Raw genomic sequence first — 18145 nt, 5'->3', positions numbered from 1 at the left:
ATATGTATATAAAAGAGGTAGAGATAGATATAGATAGATAGAGAGGCGAGGCATGCGATAAATGAGAGAGATAATGGGTTGCCCGCAAGACGGAAGAAAGAGACGCGCGCTGAAGAAAGGAAGCGGCTAGATAGAGTAGAAAGAGAAAAACGGGCGGAAAGGGGTAGAGGAAGGAAAAAAAAAGGAGAACGGGGCCCCGGGTAAGACGGTAGCCCGATGATTTGTATAAGGCCTCTCGTATTCCATCTCCCGGTCGAGCATCTCCGGCGCAATGTACGGGGCCCCGCGTACAGGAATGTGGAAGGAGGACGGCCGAGGACAGAGATCGTTGGCACACGACGTGGTGGAAGAGGGGCGAAAAGGTCCGTTCTAGCTGGCGGAGGGGAGAGAGGGAGAGAGACGGCAGAAAATACTCTCCGGCGCAGGTTCAAGGGATATATATCGCGGCGAGGTTAAAGCTGCGCCTCACAACAGGGCCTCAACACGCCTCCTCTCTTTCTCTCTCCGTATCTCCTTTTCGTATATCCTTCTCGCGCTCCACGCTGTATGTCACATCCTGCTCAACCGACGAACCTCGCCACCGCGAGCAACACCTTCCGCGCCGAGCGTTCAGTGAAATCCTTTGATTTTGTTTAGAGAAGAAACCTGTTTTCCACTTTTTTTATTTTTCAAAAATTTTCTCCGTAACATTTCTTAGTTCTTTCTAATATTGTGTTCCATCAGAGTCGACCGATTTCAGTTGCAGTTACATTGTTTAATAAATAAATAAATTTTTCGATCGACTCAATAAATTTCCTTGATATCTTTCTTGGTCTTTCTTCATTATTTATTTTTTTTTCCTTAGTTCTTTCTTTTCTCTTCCTTTCTATCATCTAATTTTTATAATATTTATCAAAATGAATCACTCTCATATAAAGTTTATCGTAATATTTATCATGTTTGCATTTTTTGTAAGAAATATCTAATCTTTGGTAGATTTGGTAGAAGTATGCGACTGAATGGCGTCCACGTCTGTGGAAGATAGCTAACGAGAGCGCGAAGGTAGAAAAGAGCCGCTCAGATCTCTCCCTCTTCCTTCGGGTGGTGATCAAGGCAATCAGGGATGATTACGAGTGTAATTATGGTTATAACGCATTGCTGCGCCATACTGAAAGTGGAAAGAGAGAGGAAAAAAAAGGAGCATTGTTTCTTTCTGGGAAACAGATGGGCTCACGAGAGAGAAGTCTCTCGATTGTTGAACTTTTCTAGTTGCGATACGAGAGATGCGCTTTTCCGACTTTTCCGATGCTCTTTACAAAGTGCGATGTGCATTTATTAAGAAACACGATCGTATCAAGAGTTACGTATAGCAAAGAGCAATATATCAAACAGAAACAAGTAACGATTTAGTGTAGTCTTTGAACTAAATCGTTTTTATAGTATATTCATGTATCAGTAGAAGAAGTTGAGCAGATAACTAATTGTAAAACACAATGTATATAGCAAACTTTATTGAAATTATACATATATATATGTCAGAGTGAGAGAGACATATTCGAAAGATAACCAACATTTTATGTACATAATAACGAGAGGAATCGATTTACGAAAATTAACATATACATGGTTTACGTAAAAAAATATTCGGCTTTAAAATTTTCGGAACTTTCGACTCTATCTTTGCAAACGCGAATTCGTAGAAGGATACTAGGATAGATTCGAGATAGACGAAAGTCCGGGGCAAAAGGGACTAAAAAATCCACGATGCGGACTCGATCGAATCCAAATGAGATGAAGAAAAAGGGAGGCCGTGTGCGCTCCCTCCGTGACTGCGAAGAATATCTCCGGGGGAATACGATGGGCCCTATAGTCCCGATGGATTATTACGCGAGAGGGCCGGGGTTAGCCTTCGGGCAACATTCCCCAGTAATGGCCAGGTTATACCTCGGGTAACACAGGTGCTCTCTTCCCCACGGAAAGAGTGAGCGTATCGAAAGAGGAATACCGGAGCGGCTTAAGTCCATTTTAGACGACCTATAATTTGCAACGGAGTACAGGATAAAATTCTACGTGTAATTTGATATATTATAAAGAAAGAGAGAAAGGGGGGAGAGCAGAAGTTATACATAAAATTAGAAAGTATTTATTTTTATGAACATTTTTGTTCTTAAGAGCAGATAATGCGCAAAATAATTAACTGTCAGAAAAATTGAATACAAGAAAAGAGAAGAAAAATTGGATACAGATCATGGTATACGAATGTGGATGCCGATAGTTTTTGGCGTAACGTCGAAGATGAACCTATACCATATTCATGGGCAACTGTTATTTCATCGTGAGAGAGATTTTACATTTGCATGCAACAACAACTAGTTTGCCGGCACGACGGTTGCACTGGGAATAGTAGATCGCACGGATTGCGCTCGAGGAACCTTGAGGGCCCGAACCCCGGTTACGGTTCCCCGATCAGCATTCGAGGTTTCAAATCGAGTCCCACCGTGAAAAACATGTCACGTTATCGTGCCATAAGAGCTCGAGCGTCTGGCCCCTTGTAGGCCGGACAGGTTTGAGAGAGAGGCCCCCTCATTCACTAACATCTTCTTGCCAGGCCTCTTTCATTGTTTCACTCGTTTATGGAGTACCGGTACCTCGCGTTGTCAATCGTGCGAAAGAACGTGCGAAGGAAATGAATCTCCGAGTTCCGAGCGGTCTCGAGACTCAACAGCTATACCAGAAACCGTGGAGCGTGTATATGTCTTGGATATAGTCTTAGTTATGTTGCGAAATCCAATACGCAATACATACATCGACACGTGAAATTATAAATTTATATTTATTATCTATCTCTAAATTCAGTGCCAGATTTAGAAAGATTACGTAGAATATTTTTGAAACAGCGTTTGATTCTCATGTAACAGTAATAGATTTGCGCCGAAACAAACGTGTTATTTTTATTGTTTCAGACGGCGAGTACCTATTTGTGGATCCCGAGAATAAACTAAGCAAATACGCCCCAAAGAATTGGCGAAACTCTCATACACATGTAAGTAGTTACTTATTTGTTGTTTATTATTCTATTATAATTAAAAGGAGAGAGAGAGAGCAAATTTACGAGGAAAGAATAGAAGGAGAGGAATAAACGAAAAAGAGGGAGACAAAAAGAAAGAGAGGAAAATATAGCTTGTGTTGGAAACTCTAATGTTAGAAAATTAGTCTAAATTATGGCCTTGAAACGATAATAATGAGTACGATTATTCGTTATCGACATTAATGGACGTAGAAAAGACTACAATTAACAAACATCGTTTTCTATTTATTGAAAACGATAAATTCCATTAAGGTCAATACGAGCTCGCATGCGCAGACATTTATACGATACAAAATTATACTCCTCATTTACATTTAATATCTTCCAATTGAACCGCACGGGAACTAGTTCCGACTCAGGTTGTCTTCGACCAATGATCGAACTGAGCGAAACTGCGGACTCACTCTTTTATAGTGTTCGTTAAGAACTTCCTCTTCACGGTCATCTTAGATGACGTAAGCGATACAATGTTTGCGTTCTTGAGATTGTGAGTTACTTTAGACAATTCGCAAAATTCTTCAAGAACCAGGATCTTCATCAAACCTTCTTTTCGCGCGGAAAAATATGCGTAATTAATAGTATCCCGGGCAGTTGTGATACACCTGTAATCTGTAATACACGATAATTATTATTAGAATAGTATACAATTTTTTAGTTGTCATTATGATATGTAATATATAAATATATGTATATATGTATATTATTTGCAGGGTTTGGATAGCAGTGGAAGACCAGCTTTTGTTTTATACTTTCGAGTTCGTTACTACGTCGATACGCCATTACTGTTAAGGTAACGTAAAAATTATCTTATTCAAATAAACTATTTTCTAAATTGACCTTTGAAATATAAAAATTTTATCTTTGCGTCTCGATTAATTGGTTGGCGCAGACATTATTGAAAAAGGAACAGGAATGTTCCAAAGATTTTTAATTCGATTGCAGAATTAATCGTAGTAATGAATATGCTATATGCATCCATGAATTGCCAGGATTGCAGAATGTAAAATGTAATACGTTTGGCCGTTTGTTCCCTTTTGGTATCTAAAAGACGCCGCCGGTTGTGCGATTAAAAAGCTTCGTAGAAAGAGAGAAACGCGAAGGCAAGACGAGGGACGCGCGTATAGAAAAAGCGAGATACAAAATTGCAGGGATAAATTCATACGAAAGAGATTTTATTCGCGGAACGAAATCCGGATTCTCGTCCAGTAGCCGAGTGGTGCTACCTATTCTTGTAATTATAAAGTAATTATACAGAGCATGATGGATAGACCTAAAACGAAAGCGGACTCGGAGCACCTCGGTAATTATACCGATTCGCAGTGGTTCTTTTTATTTCGACACACGAAACCCTGTGATTTACATTGAATTTGACGATTCACCGTTTGCCCTGAAGGTTTAATTTTTGTGCCTACGAACCTCGGCCGACGCGCGGCCCTCTGGCCAACGCTTCCGATTTCGGTTAAGAAATACACACAATTTGCTGTTTGCATCACTCTTTACGAATTGAAGACGCTCTAAATCACTTATAACGTCAATTATAAATTTAGAATACTTACATAATAAAGTTGGTAGCATTGCAATAATTTCCTATTTTCCCTCTTTCTTCGAAGTTAATGGATCTGTTTTCTATTGCTGAACTGGCTGCATTAGTTCAGCAATAGAAAACAGACCCAATATTTTAAAAGCGTTTTCTTAAAGATTTTAACTTTTCAGTCTTGTTTGCATGAGATAAACAGCTTGATTATAAGTTATTTTATTATTATACAAAAAATTTTATTATTACTATAAATATATATAAATATTTTTATGCTTATTTCAGCGATGAAACGACACGGCATCACTATTACCTGCAACTGCGCGACAATGTCGTCAGGCATGGCGGCGGGGTGGAGAGCCTCCATCCTCACCATCCCCTTCACGAGCCATCTATCATCACGCCACTGCTTGTGCTCGCTGGGCTTGCCCTTCAAGCCGACCTTGGCGATTACTCCGAAGAACGTCACAGACCGCATGCGGGATCTGTCGGCTACTGCAAACCCACGGATTACCTTCCTCCCCATGTAAGCTAAATTTTCAGTTTTCCGAGATTTCTAATTTTCTTAATACAGGAGATTGAATTATTTTATATGTGTATAAAAAAACGCGTGAAATATCTTATATTATGATATTTATACTTTATATATGTGCATAATGACAAAAAGACTTGATTGATGACCATGTTTTTTACAGTAGGATTAAATGCAGCTATATGTGCTAAATGTAATTCTTGTATAATTACTTCAGATATTACGATTATAGCTTTTTAATCGGTTAAATGTGTCTCGAATGCTCTCAGATGTGCCTTGAGTCGAACGTGCTCGCCGTGCTTGCAGCCCAGCACAGGGAGAACAGTGGGCTCTCCAGAGAGGAGGCAGAGTTGCAATACATCCGGGAGGCGGTGCTGTTGGAGGCGCCGCTCAACGCTCACCTGTATCGGTTGCGCCGAAGTAAGAACGAGGCGGGGCCGGGACGCATACTCCTGGCAATTTGCGCTCGCGGAGTGCGAATCTACGCCGAGGAGGAGACACCGCGCGTTTTCGCTTGGAACAATATCGGCAAGCTCTCGTTTGATGTAAGCGTTAAAAACAAGCAGATATGTCGTCGTTGAAGCTCCCGCTCATTCGCTGCAACAATGTCGAATTATGATTGCAGAGAGGTCAAAAATCATATAAATGCTTTTCTCGTGTTGTGCACGTTGAGATACATTGGTTTCCTACTTGGTCTGATAATATAAATCAACAAAGTGCTTCGTTGAAAATTTCTTTACTATTTACGTACGTTTGAAAATTAAAAAAAAATTTGTATTTTTTACGCAGCGCAAAAAGTTTGAAATCCGAGCGGTTGATCAGCCGGAAAAACTCACCCTCTACAGCGGCTGCGACGACAAGAGCAAACTCCTCTTGGGACTTTGCCGTGACACCCATCAGTTCTCTATGGCTATAGCGCCTAGAGTAAATGAAGCTATTAGACGGGAGGAAGAAGGTGAACTTTTACTTCGTATTTTTATTCGTTATTAAGTATCCGTATTGAGCAATTAATTAATTAATTAATTAATTAATCGCTCAATATTATCTCAATATTATATTCTGACTCTTAAATTATTTAAAGTAAGACAGTCTTTTCTTATTTTTTCTTATTCTCTTGATCTTCCAACCTTATCTCATCCTTTCCCTCCGTCACGTCATAACATGCATATATTTTTTCTCATTTCTCCCTCAATTTTAATTCATTTTCCTTTTTTTTCTTTTCTGAAGCCACTATGAGGAAATTAGATAAATATTTGAAAATGATGAATTATATATATATCATAATATAATAGATTAAATACCGTTTGTAGAACGGAAAGTCTTGAGGGATTGTTACATGTATCCTACTCGATGCAAATTGAGTTTAACGGCGCGCGGTGCGCGCGGCGACCAACGAATTTCCGTCATCTCGAGTACGTCCTCGAACACAACGTCCGGTATTGTCAGCGATCGGGTGCATAGCGAGGATGAGCCTGATACCGCACCAGCGTCGACCGAGTGTTTGCCACGTCTTACCGAGACGGTACCTTATTCGGACGGCCAGAGTAGAGTTTTAAATGGCACGAATGGAGATACGGACAATCACTCTATGCCATCCTCTTCCGTTTCTATTATTGACGGTAAGCTTAGTCAATAATAGAAACTTGGTTTTATTAATACTGAAGTCGAGTCAAAAAGTTTCAACCACACAACGGCATACTCCGTTTACTGATGAAAATTGCTTCTCCATATATGGATTCTTCAATGTGGATAATTTTATCATATAATATATTTTCATTTCAACTGTTAAATTTGAGCTTTATTTCTTATAATCTATCGTTAGTCCTTCCTTGCGAAGAAGGACACATTCATTTACGCTGAAATGTAATCTGTTCCCTTAGAATAGTAATGTTTTCCTTAGAATAGAGAGGATCTATGACACGTCAATATGTCTTATTGACTTGATCACTTCCTCGCCATTGTGGTGAAATATAGTTTAATGTCGTAGCGGGACAATTTTCAGAGATTGACAACTCCGATGCGACCTCTACATCGGTGGTACTACGCCTCGCGTCCAGTGCCGCGACCGCCGCCGAAGGCTCGCAATGCAGCAGCAGTTGCAGCACGGTGGTCATCGTTAACACATCCGCGGGCGGAACGTCGCGAATTCGTCGAGCCTCAGCGACGTCCAGCTTGGAGCTAGGCTACTCGCACACGGCGCAAAATTCGGCGATCTCCTCGGAGACAGCTAGCTTTCCGGGTGCTATTTACGACAGATGTAAGAAGACAGGTAAATACACAGGTGAGCGAATAAAGAGATCAGCTTCAGTTTGGAAAACGGCTTTGTCAACGTAATCTAAATACCGTAGAACCTTTTTAGAATCACCTAGGTCGAACTACCCCTCTGTATTCTACTACATACCCTCGGTTCCCACTATTGTAATGGTACGTGCCGAATACAAATGCCGGTACCATTTTGTTTTTCACTCGCTTTCTCAAATTAAGCGTGGTCACGTAGTGTAATCATAAATCTCCAAATGATCTTCCTCAGGTACTGATATTGCGAGCGAGACCAGCGGCGTGTATACGTTGAGAAGCAGCGAGATCCAAGACGAAAGAATCGGCGATGACCTGTATTCGCCTACGGGCGATACCAACGAGTCCTCGGCGGCAAGTGATGTTTGTGCCCTGAGCTCCGTTCAATCAACCACTGACGAAGCGTCAATCACATCCGGCTTCTACACCATTCACAGTGGATTACGGTCCGAAAGCAGTGACGTTTATACGGAAGACGTCGACGCGGAAGATCAGGAGCCAATATATAGTCTCTGCAAGGGTGACGACGACGTCTCCATGAATCGACAACTCGAGGATTCGCGCTCGCGTAGCAACAGCATACTCAGCGCAAGCAGCTTCCGAGGGGATGGCAGCGACCCGTCCAGCGCGAGGCCATTATTGTCGGCTGACGAGTTATCGGACTTGATAGTCGGCAGGTATCCCCCGCGTAAAACTATCAGCAACTCGATGGATTCCGACTGCGATTACGTGACGATGCCGCCGCCACCTCCGCCGCCACCACCCAGGACGGACAGTGATCGGCAATTGCCGCCGCCGCCGTATCCGATCGAGAGCATCGACTACGCAACGATCAACGTGTCGAAAAGGTCCATCATATCGGAATTGGCTCGGGAACGTGAACCTCCACCGCCACCACCGTACAACACGACCTGCGGTGACTTCGTTCCTTTGCCGCCCAGACGAACCGATCTACCGCCGCCGCCGCCCCCGTACACGTCGTCGCGAGAGAGGATTCAAATACCGCCGCCCACCCCGCCGCGAAATGACGCCGTGACGCCGCGAGAACCTCCACCACCCCCGCCGCCTTATCCCGACATGCCGACGGTGATCGGCTCCGTTTCGAGACACGCAAAACCTACCAACGACGGGAATGTCGCGCCAAAACCACCTCCCAGAATTCAACCTCCTACTTATCCAGGCGATAAAATGAAACCCACCCCCGTGCACGCACCGGTTGCCGCTCTCGTAGTAGGCCCGAACAATTACCTAGACGTGCACGCTTCCCGAGGCGGTCCGGTACTCTTACCATATTTGACAACACCACCGCTCCCGCCTCCTCTACCACCACCGCCGATAGTACATCCGCGACAACCACCACCGCCGCCGCCGCCGCCACCGCCACCACCTACAACAACGCAACAGCCAGCGTCAAGTCTGGCGACCGTTTACACGAGTCAGGTTTCTCGATCGCAGATAGAACAGTACAAGCAACAACTTTACTCCGACGTCGATTATGTTATGTTCCCGCTCAAAGATCCGGCGGTGTCGAAGCAAGAGTACATCGACGCCAAGCAGGGTTCTCTTCTAGCGGCTATGGCGGCATATCCGCCGCCACCGTATCCGTCCTTCAACAAATCCTCGGTGATGTATCGTAGCACACCTTATCTTCCCGGTTCCTCTTTTTCCTCGCAATCCAAATACGCGTCCAACCAGAATCTGAGCTCCAGTGATGTTGGTAGTTCCGGGAATTATCTTCAAGGCAATCTGAACAGCCACTACGCTGCTAGCACTAGCTCGCTATATAGTGGTGCAACTTCCTCGTCTACGGGAAGTCACAGTCTCAGAAGGGAGCCACCCGTGCCAGCCTACCCTCACACGTTGGATGCGTTCTCGCGGACTAGGAGCGATGAGAATATTCTCAAATGCTTGGATACCTTAATTGCGAGCAAGATGCAATCTCTACCGCAGTCCAAGTATCGCAGGCTACCGCCACCGCCACCACCACCGCCCTACGAAATACAGGTAATATAAAAAGAAATGCCAAATCTTTTATTTGATCTGTACTATAACGATAACGTAATTATCGTTCATAAAAATCGGAACGAGAAAACACGTTTTTCGTTAGACGTGCGCAAATATTTTTTATTATTCTGTTATTATTCATCAAATAAAAAAAAAATCAATCTCTTTACCTTGGAATATTAATGTGTGTTTAATGGTACGGGTATGCTATTTGCTCTAGAATCTTGAAAAGAATCAGCCGCTACCGTCGTCTTCTTCCGCGGCAACTTCGTCGTTGGGCGCCACGACTACGAGCAAACTAAAGAAACTCAGCAACGGCCTGGAAGAGAATGCCGAAGGAAAGGGCGATGATATGTTGGACATCCGGACGCTTCGCGAGAAAAGTCGTAATTTAGATTTACCGTTAATTTCCGCGCTATGCAACGATCAATATCTGCTGAAGCAGACGAAGGCCTTTGTCCTGCCGAAGCATCCCAGCGAGATAACGACTTCCACCGCCGCGTCGACGAAGAGCGGCACGCGGAGCAGCAACGGCGCGACGTCCAGCAGGAACAAGTATCCGGTGAGCGGACTGTCAACAACACAAATTCAGAAACCACTTAGAAAATCCTCGACGAGCACTCACAAGCATCCCTCAGAAGCAAAGAGCAATGCCTACAAGATCAACGCCTCCTCCGCAGGGGTCTCGACTATCAAGAAGGACATTACAAGGGCATCTCACTCCTAACGCTTGTGTAGTCACTCCTTTCTCATTCATAGACTTTTATAGCTCAGGACGAAAGTACATTCCATAATCCCATAATCACTAACGCGCATTACGTCGATTTAATTAATGCGACGTAGTAAGGGACTGTACGGCAAATTAAATATCGTTCCCGCGGACCGTGCTTCTTTGATTCAGGGTGCCATCTCGTTCGTTCGCTGTTTCTTCCCTTTCATCTTTTATCGCACAAATATGTAGAAGTCTCCAACTAGATGATCGTTTGTTCCAATATTATTAGATTGATATACTTGAACTCTTTGATGTTAGACATTAAAGCGTTATTGTTTCTTGCTCAATTATATATTGCGATGAAAATTCCATTCATAAGCCCCGATAAAGGCGGCGCTAGTCCCGCTCGTTGTTAGGATAAATCATAGAGTTATTGGCCATTGCATATATGGTAATCATGTGATAATCTTCAGAGAATTAGATAATTTTATTTATACATTACACCGCTCGCTTGTCTTAATGGATTATTAGGAACTCGAATTTAGGAATTCGTACTTTCAGACGGTAGTATCGTCTAATTACGATATGTTTGACGTTTATAGAAATTTAAATACATAGTATAACACATCTCGAGAACATCAGCGATAAATACATGCTGAAATATAATTAACTATTTTAATCACTGACGTTTGATTTACAAAGCTACTCAAGAATCCTCTATTTATTTCGATTATATAAGAATTAAATTATGATAAGATTAGAGTACAATTACACGTACTTGTATATTGTTTTCGATGCGACGCTTACCGACAATTCTATGAGGAAAGTGAATATTGCGTGGGTGGCCAATAATGATATAGTTTACCCTACTTCCTAGTTTACCCTATATCGTAAAAAGAATCACAGAATACATATATATTTCGGACGAAAACATTTATGTGATTATTGTAATTAGAAGAATAGTAGCTATTCTAGAATTTTCAGGAGTAATATTTATTATCGAGCAGTTTCCCGTCCATCTCCATTTAATATTTCGGTGCTAATTCCGTAGCACACTATTATCAAAGCATCTTACAGCGCACATATAGTGCTGTTAATGTAGCTGATCCCTTTTGTACTTTTGCAATTGACGCAGTTCAATATTACAAAGCTACCAGCATATTTATTGAAAAATTAATCGTTAAATTTATATGTAACACTTGTAAGTGCAATGCAGGATGCGCGTAACATTTGTTTAATATTTTGCTTTTTTTTATTAAAAATGTTTTCGAAGTATATTTCGGAAGTGTCTCGAAATAGTGACCTCATTCGTTTCTTGTGTTAGTTGCAATTTTATAAATGTAACATGAAATTTTAATTTGATTTTGAATCGCACCTCTATAATCATAAATAAATGAGAGTGCAGCAATTTAATAAAATCGTTATAATAAGAGAACAGCAATTTAGTCGTAAAAATAGCTTACACTAATTGTCATTAGAGTTTAATTATTATATTACAAATTTCGCATCTGTACATAATATTGCGTAACATAATACCGCGTGATTTTATTACGTAGACAAAAAAATCTCGTGTGTATGTATCCCACGCGCCATCTCAGTTATAAATAAATAAAATCTTTTGTAATAAAAGACAATTTGTGCAGGAAATATAAATAAAGCGTAAATTGAATTGTTGTATTTTATACTCATTGGATATATTTACTTTATTGGACGTTGAAACGTAACGTGAGAAATTCAATTTTTGCACACAAATCTTTTCGTTGGAACAATTTTTTATATTATAATTTTTTTAGAAAAAGACATTTAACCGATATAAGACTGTGTAAAATATTTTTAAATAATATATTTTAATTTTTTTTTAATATCTCTTACTTGAAAGCATTTTTTTATTTTATCAAAATGTATATATATATATAAATACATAATTAATGTTTTTCAACGATGCAACTTTTTTATTCTTTTCAAATAGGCGGTTTACATGCTACACATCACTTTTATTAATCCGAAAAACAGAGATGACGTCATCATTATCAATCTTTCTCGGAATAATTTACAATCTTGTTTCGGTTGAAAGCGTTATAAGGAAAGAGATTGCTGAGGAGAACGCGACCAATGAAACGACTGTCTTTGTGACGCAACGTGGTGTAATGATCACATGCTCGATGCGAATCGCCCATACACTTACACCGAATAGTTTGTATAAACTGTAATACGTGCAACCTTCGCGCGGCTTTAATTACGACTTGTCGTGGCCCGTCCCGTGTGGGACAGTCGACCGCCTTTTCCCTTTGTGAAACAACGCCGCGAAGCGATATACGGTACCGTTGTATTCCTGAGTGCGCTCGATTAGTGTATCAATCGTTTTTTCCACGTGCATTATTCAACTTTTGGACCGCTTCGATCAAAATTCGCAATTTGTTTGAAATAATAACATATTTTTTCTGGAGCACGTTGCAGGCTCGTGAATTTCATGGTAAGTGCACATATATATGATGTATTTTATTATATATATATATATATAAGATAATATTAAATTAAAGTAATATCTTTTAATATTGAATGCAAATTTGAGTGAAAAATAATTCAAAGTGGTCGAGCCATTAAAATTATATAAAGTCGCACATTTATTAAGGCATTCTTTAGGCACGTAAACATGTCAAACGTTATGTTTGTGTGATCATTGTTGCAATATTGATTCACCGTTATAATTTGATAACTATAAGAACGCACACGAGAGAAATAACTTCTAAGATAACGTTGCATTATATTGAAAAATATTTCAACTATGCAACCTAACCTAACCTAACCTAACCTAACCAAATGTTTTCTCCATTACTTTCCCTATTTCCTGAAAAAAATTTATATCATATAAATAAACTTTACGACGCCTTAAAGTCAATAAACGTACGTATTCGTAGTTTGTTAGAAATAAAAATCAATTTTCTTAATATTAATTTCCTAAGAGCAATTAAGATGCTCCATTTTTATGTATTTTGATGACAAGCCTGAAGTAAAAGCTGATAAAATAAAATATTTATTCAAGATTTATATTTTAAGAAAAAATTGGAAAAAGTTTCAAAATTTTTAGTTCCAATTGGAGCATGAAATTGAAGAGTTTTTTTTTTTTACAAATAATACAGTTCTCGATAATAAATAATCTTCGGATCTTAATAAAATTGTTGTCGCGTGCGAGAGCTCGCCGCGCGACAATCATATATGCATGCGCATCACGTGTCGCAATTATAGAGTTCGGTATCAATCTATTATTAATACGCGAAGCGGGAACCAACATTTGGCAAGTATGAAAGATAAGGGTGATCCCAGTATAATCAACGGCCTTTTGTTCGAAACCGATGACTAAAGATGAGTGGCATTTGTAAGTGTAATTATATACGTATGCGTATTACATACGTACGCAAAGTGATAAGACAATAGACAGTTTACTTGTCACGTTTTCGTTGACCACTATTTTTTCTAGAAAAAAAAAACCGTTCAACTATAATATTTCAGCATTAGGGCCATTTCGACCAAACTCCGATTAACTTAATCGTTGATTAGTCAAATGCGACAAATGCGATTGGTCATTTCCATCAGTGGACTAATTAACGATCAAATTAATCGGAGCTTGGTCGAAGTGACCTTTGGTATCGTAAAAAAAACCACACAATATAGGTCAAATTAATTCTATTTTTTGCATTTGTTTCAAGCTTAAGGAAGTATGTAGAATTTAAAAATTTGAGATGAAAAAATAATTTCCAAAAATAAAATATGAAAACTTATTCCGCGAAATCAAGTAAGAATAAAAATACAGAAGACAGTTAGTACGTCTACGTTGACGGTACTTTATCCCTTTACGTATTTCACGCAATTTTTTTGGATACGCAGGCGAATTAAGTTATGTAAAAGCGTGAACATGACTCACCATTTCCGAGAATAATTATATCGGAGTTAAATAATACAACAATAAAGATGTCATGCGGCCAATCAAACGCCATCAACAGCTTTGATGAAGATCTCTGACCAGGCGTTATAGCCGTTCACGAATGTCTTTGTCTCCTCGCCGGTTCTGTAACTCGTCCTATCAAAGTCCTTCATATAGCCGTCGTTCGTTATGCAATATCTCACCAATTTGATCGTTATATAAACGTAGCATATTATTCGCGCAAGTATCTGTGAGAGAGAACGCCTTATTCTTTGTCAAATTCACAATCACATGTTTAAAAATATAAGATTAGATTGAAAAGACCAAGATCCAGCTTCGACGTTAGCACTTTCCGAGACAATACTTCAGCCATACGATCTAAGTATTTTCAATCTTGAGAAAGAAACCTAAAAATTTTTGTGGAATTAATCGTTAAATAATATAATGTCTTATAATTCTTTATGGCATATTGTAACATCGACGACAATCTGCTACTCACGTGCATTACGCTTCAAGCTGTTCGTTCCTCGAAAGCTCGCGTGAAACTGCACCGAATATAAGAGACCGGGAGCGCAAGTAATCTCTGTTTTAGTGCTTACAACTGTCTATAGAATCTGGGAATAGACAGGTAAAATTTACGCGGTTGCATATAAGCGTGTGTTACTCGAGCCACGTGTGTACTTTCGATCGCATTATCCTTCACGATTGGTTCTTAACTTAAATTAGTTCGACGTACATACGATTACAAATATAAATTGCTGTCAATTGGTTCCAGGAACGATCGCGCGTGCAATAATACAGCTTTATGAATTTTCCAAAATATTGGGCGATGTAACTCTGGCCGAAAAAATATACGCTCTTAACTACGTTTCTTTTTCAATCAATTTTATGAGAAATTTATCTGATATATAATTTTTTTTTATATTATCTGTTTTATCTTTCTACTACGATTTTCGGGACAAATTATCGGGACACTGTAAATTACGATGATTGATATATTTTGCGATGTTGATATTTTGTTGCAATACAAAACGGTGGTATCCTAAGTGAATTTTTCTATCTGTATATTCACATTCCGATTCATTTAGTATTGGGAACCGGCGTATATATAAATCTTTCCACAATTCTTCATAAGACAGTGCGCAGTAGCGACAAATACCCCAAGGAAGTTTTGATAACCTGCATCAACGTTGTACATACATATAACATTAAACAAGTTTAATGCAAGAAAATTGTCAATTAAACATTTTACGATCGTAGATATAACATCGATTTGATATCGAATTTTTACTTTCACGCGTGAGAATATTATTTTAACACACTCACGTCCGTAAAACTGTTTAAAGAAAATATATAAAGTCTCCCGGCTGTTAAATAAAGCGTAACTTGGCCCCGAATCATACATATTAGCAAGCACTTCTTGCAACCGTGCGGCATCTCATACCAGTTACATTCATAGTATGCATCCTGCACGCTTATACACTAAACATGAAACAAATCGAGTATAAAAACTACGATAGAAATTAATATTATTAGAAATTATTACTAGCTGGTCAGACAGAGAAAGTATACAAAAGCTCGCTATATGACATTTTAAAGTGTGTAAATTAATCCTCGTCGAATTAAAAAATGGTGAACATTTTATTTAAAATATAAGAGAAACTATAAAAAGCAAAGAGAGAGAGTTACACGTGTGCGTCAAAACACCCCGTATCTTTCTCTACTAAATTTTGTTAAATGCACAATTTGATTCACATTATTGTAAATTGTAGATTTATTTCTCTGTCCGATATAATTGCTTAGTGTTCTTAGCGATACCTGTTGAGTTAGTTGATCACCGATCAAGCAATATCCGAAGAGCATAACAAGCGCAATAATGGCGAAAAAAGTAAAAGTGAACAAGGTCGCTACTTCCGATACCTCCAAGTTCTAAAAGATACCAGATGGCCATAAATATGTTGAAGCGTTATATAACAGTGTATTTTTTATGGACTAACTCTTTTGACATTGCTGAATCAGATTTTTCATAATAATATTCAATAATGTGACATACCATTGTAACGTAATACAGTGAGATAGCCAGTACAACACTATTGCCAACGAGTTCATCCAAAAGAATCAAATTGAAAGTATCGTCCACAGATTTCGCCATCCTTCGACCATCATTATGTTCCGATAGCATTATACATCGAATAAACAGACCAATTAAGCAAAGAGACCTATGCTTTATTACACCATTTGTGACCGCAATATTTTTTACCATGTTATTTTGAGATGCATCCGCACGAAGCTACGAATTCTGTCCGCTACCACGGCCTGCGAATATTCTCCAACGTGTCTGATACGATATGACAAGATGGACAGTTCGCCGCAAATGTGGAACACCAGGATAACCAGCAGGCAAATCGCCGCCATGTGACAAACGGAAATGTAAATCAGCGGAAACAGGTAGAGATACATCAATATGTATGCGTGAGTATTGCTGGTATCGAGAAACGGATGGACTCTGTAGGGCAACATAAACGATTCCGTACTGTTGCGTGCGGACACTGGAAGAAAAATGAGAGAAACGTTAGTGACAAAGAACGAATACAAACTATATTCTACAAACTATATTGCTGACGAAGTATTTGAAGAATACGGAGCAACTTACTTCTATAATTACAATAGTAGATTGTTTGGGTGAATATAAAATATGATTTAAATATCTCTCTATTATATACGCAACACATTTATAATGATTAGGCAAAAGGAGAGTTAAATAAATTTCACATACCTTGATTGGTCAAGATGTACACGAGCGGTCTGAAGTACAGCGATACGACCGTGATGAACATACCGACAATCGAGCCGTACGAGAATACCTTGGATATGAAATTGTAATTGTAGTAAATCCTTTCCTCCTCGATATTCTCAAATTTGTGTTCCACCATATCCTTCCTTATTACGTCGATTACGAGCTTCAGCAAATCACTGCAGCGTATCAGGCACACTAGCGGAAACGTTATGGAGTAAGCCACCGTTTCCACGAGATTCATCACCATCAGCTCCAGATTACCGAAAACGTCGTAAAAGTTGACATACGCCATAACGAGGTAAAACGCATAATGCAAGATGTAAATCGCAAAGCGGACGTACGATCGTTCGAATGGCCATATCCCTCCGATGGAGAAGATTCGTTCTAAATGAACAAATAAATCTTCGATATGGTCGACTTCGTTCTGCAATATTACATTCTGATTAAAAATCCGTTGAGAGTGGTTGTTAACATTATTAAATCACAATTGCTATTATACAGAAAATATATCAATACATAGATAGATAATTTACGAAACAATCGGTGATTGAAACGCAAGAGAATAAGCTATCTTCTCTGACAAAAACGTTACGGAATATCTTTCGCGATCAGAGTGTAAACTTCTTACTTTCATAGCGAACAAAGTTGTAGCTTTTCATCAACCGATCGTCCACGATTGTGATTCGTTCTGCGAATCAGACTTGTAGACGATCGCCCATGCGTGCGACAGTCGAAACGAAATAGCATCTGGATTAGACTTATACGTTTGTCCGATACTTACCTTGTCATTTTGCTATTTTACATTCTACGCTTCATAACATAATAGTCTAATAGTCGATGTGCCATTAAGGCTACGTTCGGGGAGCGCGCTATTAGCGCTATTGCATCATTCTATTTTTATCGCTCATCAGGTATAAAACAAGGATAGAATAAGCAAATAGCGCTAATAGCGCGCTCCCCGATCGCAGCCTAAGTTGTTATTAGACATCATTTTTCTTCGCGCACTAATTATCTTACCGTCTCAATGAAAGGTCGCTTCTTTTCGCTTCTTCACCATATCCGTGCCGCGTCTCCTATTTCTTTATATTTGGTATACAGTGTAGAAAAACTGCAGCGAGCATAATAAACATAATACGGATAGCCATTAAACTTCTTATAAATACTTAGGAATATTATTAGCGTAATCGTTTTCGCGTGCCGGGCATAATTAAATGTATCCGTTGTGTTAACTCCGACGACAGTAACGGTACAGCATTGTAAGCGAAACCTGCTACCCGCTAAA

At 39.5% G+C, this 18145-nt stretch overlaps 3 protein-coding genes across 14 annotated transcripts in view; 2 read left to right on the top strand and 1 right to left on the bottom strand.

The window, feature by feature from the left end:
* Positions 1-11928, top strand: part of LOC143893839 (protein expanded) — a 33181-nt gene extending 21253 nt beyond the window's left edge. The window contains exons 5-13 of one of the 2 annotated variants that reach the window (XM_077399589.1): positions 2943-3022; positions 3778-3857; positions 4887-5127; positions 5403-5678; positions 5923-6088; positions 6444-6752; positions 7136-7402; positions 7664-9432; positions 9653-11928. In XM_077399589.1, coding sequence (XP_077255715.1) covers positions 2943-3022; positions 3778-3857; positions 4887-5127; positions 5403-5678; positions 5923-6088; positions 6444-6752; positions 7136-7402; positions 7664-9432; positions 9653-10159 — 3695 coding nt within the window. In that variant the 3' untranslated portion in view covers positions 10160-11928. Of the gene's footprint in view, positions 1-2942; positions 3023-3777; positions 3858-4886; positions 5128-5402; positions 5679-5922; positions 6089-6443; positions 6753-7135; positions 7415-7663; positions 9433-9652 lie in introns of both variants that reach the window. The other variant, XM_077399588.1, reaches the window with a different exon arrangement.
* LOC143893852 (odorant receptor 4-like) lies at positions 9617-18018 on the bottom strand. Of its 6 annotated transcripts, none has more exons than XM_077399626.1 (11): positions 17881-18018; positions 17205-17287; positions 16843-17113; positions 16327-16615; positions 16120-16219; positions 15885-15995; positions 15393-15548; positions 14566-15245; positions 14067-14473; positions 9834-10003; positions 9617-9751 (listed from the first exon to the last, which is right to left on the bottom strand). In XM_077399626.1, the coding sequence occupies exons 2-8, from the start codon at positions 17220-17222 to the stop codon at positions 15195-15197; spliced, it is 996 nt and encodes a 331-aa protein (XP_077255752.1). In that variant the 5' UTR covers positions 17223-17287; positions 17881-18018; the 3' UTR covers positions 9617-9751; positions 9834-10003; positions 14067-14473; positions 14566-15194. The 6 variants fall into 6 exon arrangements, with proteins under 6 accessions (XP_077255752.1, XP_077255750.1, XP_077255747.1 ...); XM_077399624.1 differs by lacking the exon at positions 17881-18018 and adding an exon at positions 17492-17854; XM_077399621.1 differs by lacking the exon at positions 17881-18018 and adding an exon at positions 17492-17853 and having other exon boundaries at positions 16843-17287.
* The window catches only part of LOC143893840 (putative multidrug resistance-associated protein lethal(2)03659), a 28756-nt gene continuing 22999 nt past the window's right edge, over positions 12389-18145 (top strand). For all 6 annotated transcript variants that reach the window (XM_077399591.1, XM_077399592.1, XM_077399596.1 and 3 more), the window contains exon 1: positions 12389-12617. The gene's annotated coding sequence lies outside the window, so the exon portion shown is untranslated. The remainder of the gene's footprint in view (positions 12618-18145) is intronic.

This window comes from Temnothorax americanus, unplaced genomic scaffold, assembly GCF_048541705.1.
Source record: "Temnothorax americanus isolate GAGA-0224 unplaced genomic scaffold, ASM4854170v1 Scaffold13, whole genome shotgun sequence".
Lineage (NCBI taxonomy): Eukaryota > Metazoa > Arthropoda > Insecta > Hymenoptera > Formicidae > Temnothorax > Temnothorax americanus.
The sequence above is the reverse complement of the archived record's forward strand: the minus strand, read 5'-3'. Positions and strand labels throughout refer to the sequence as shown.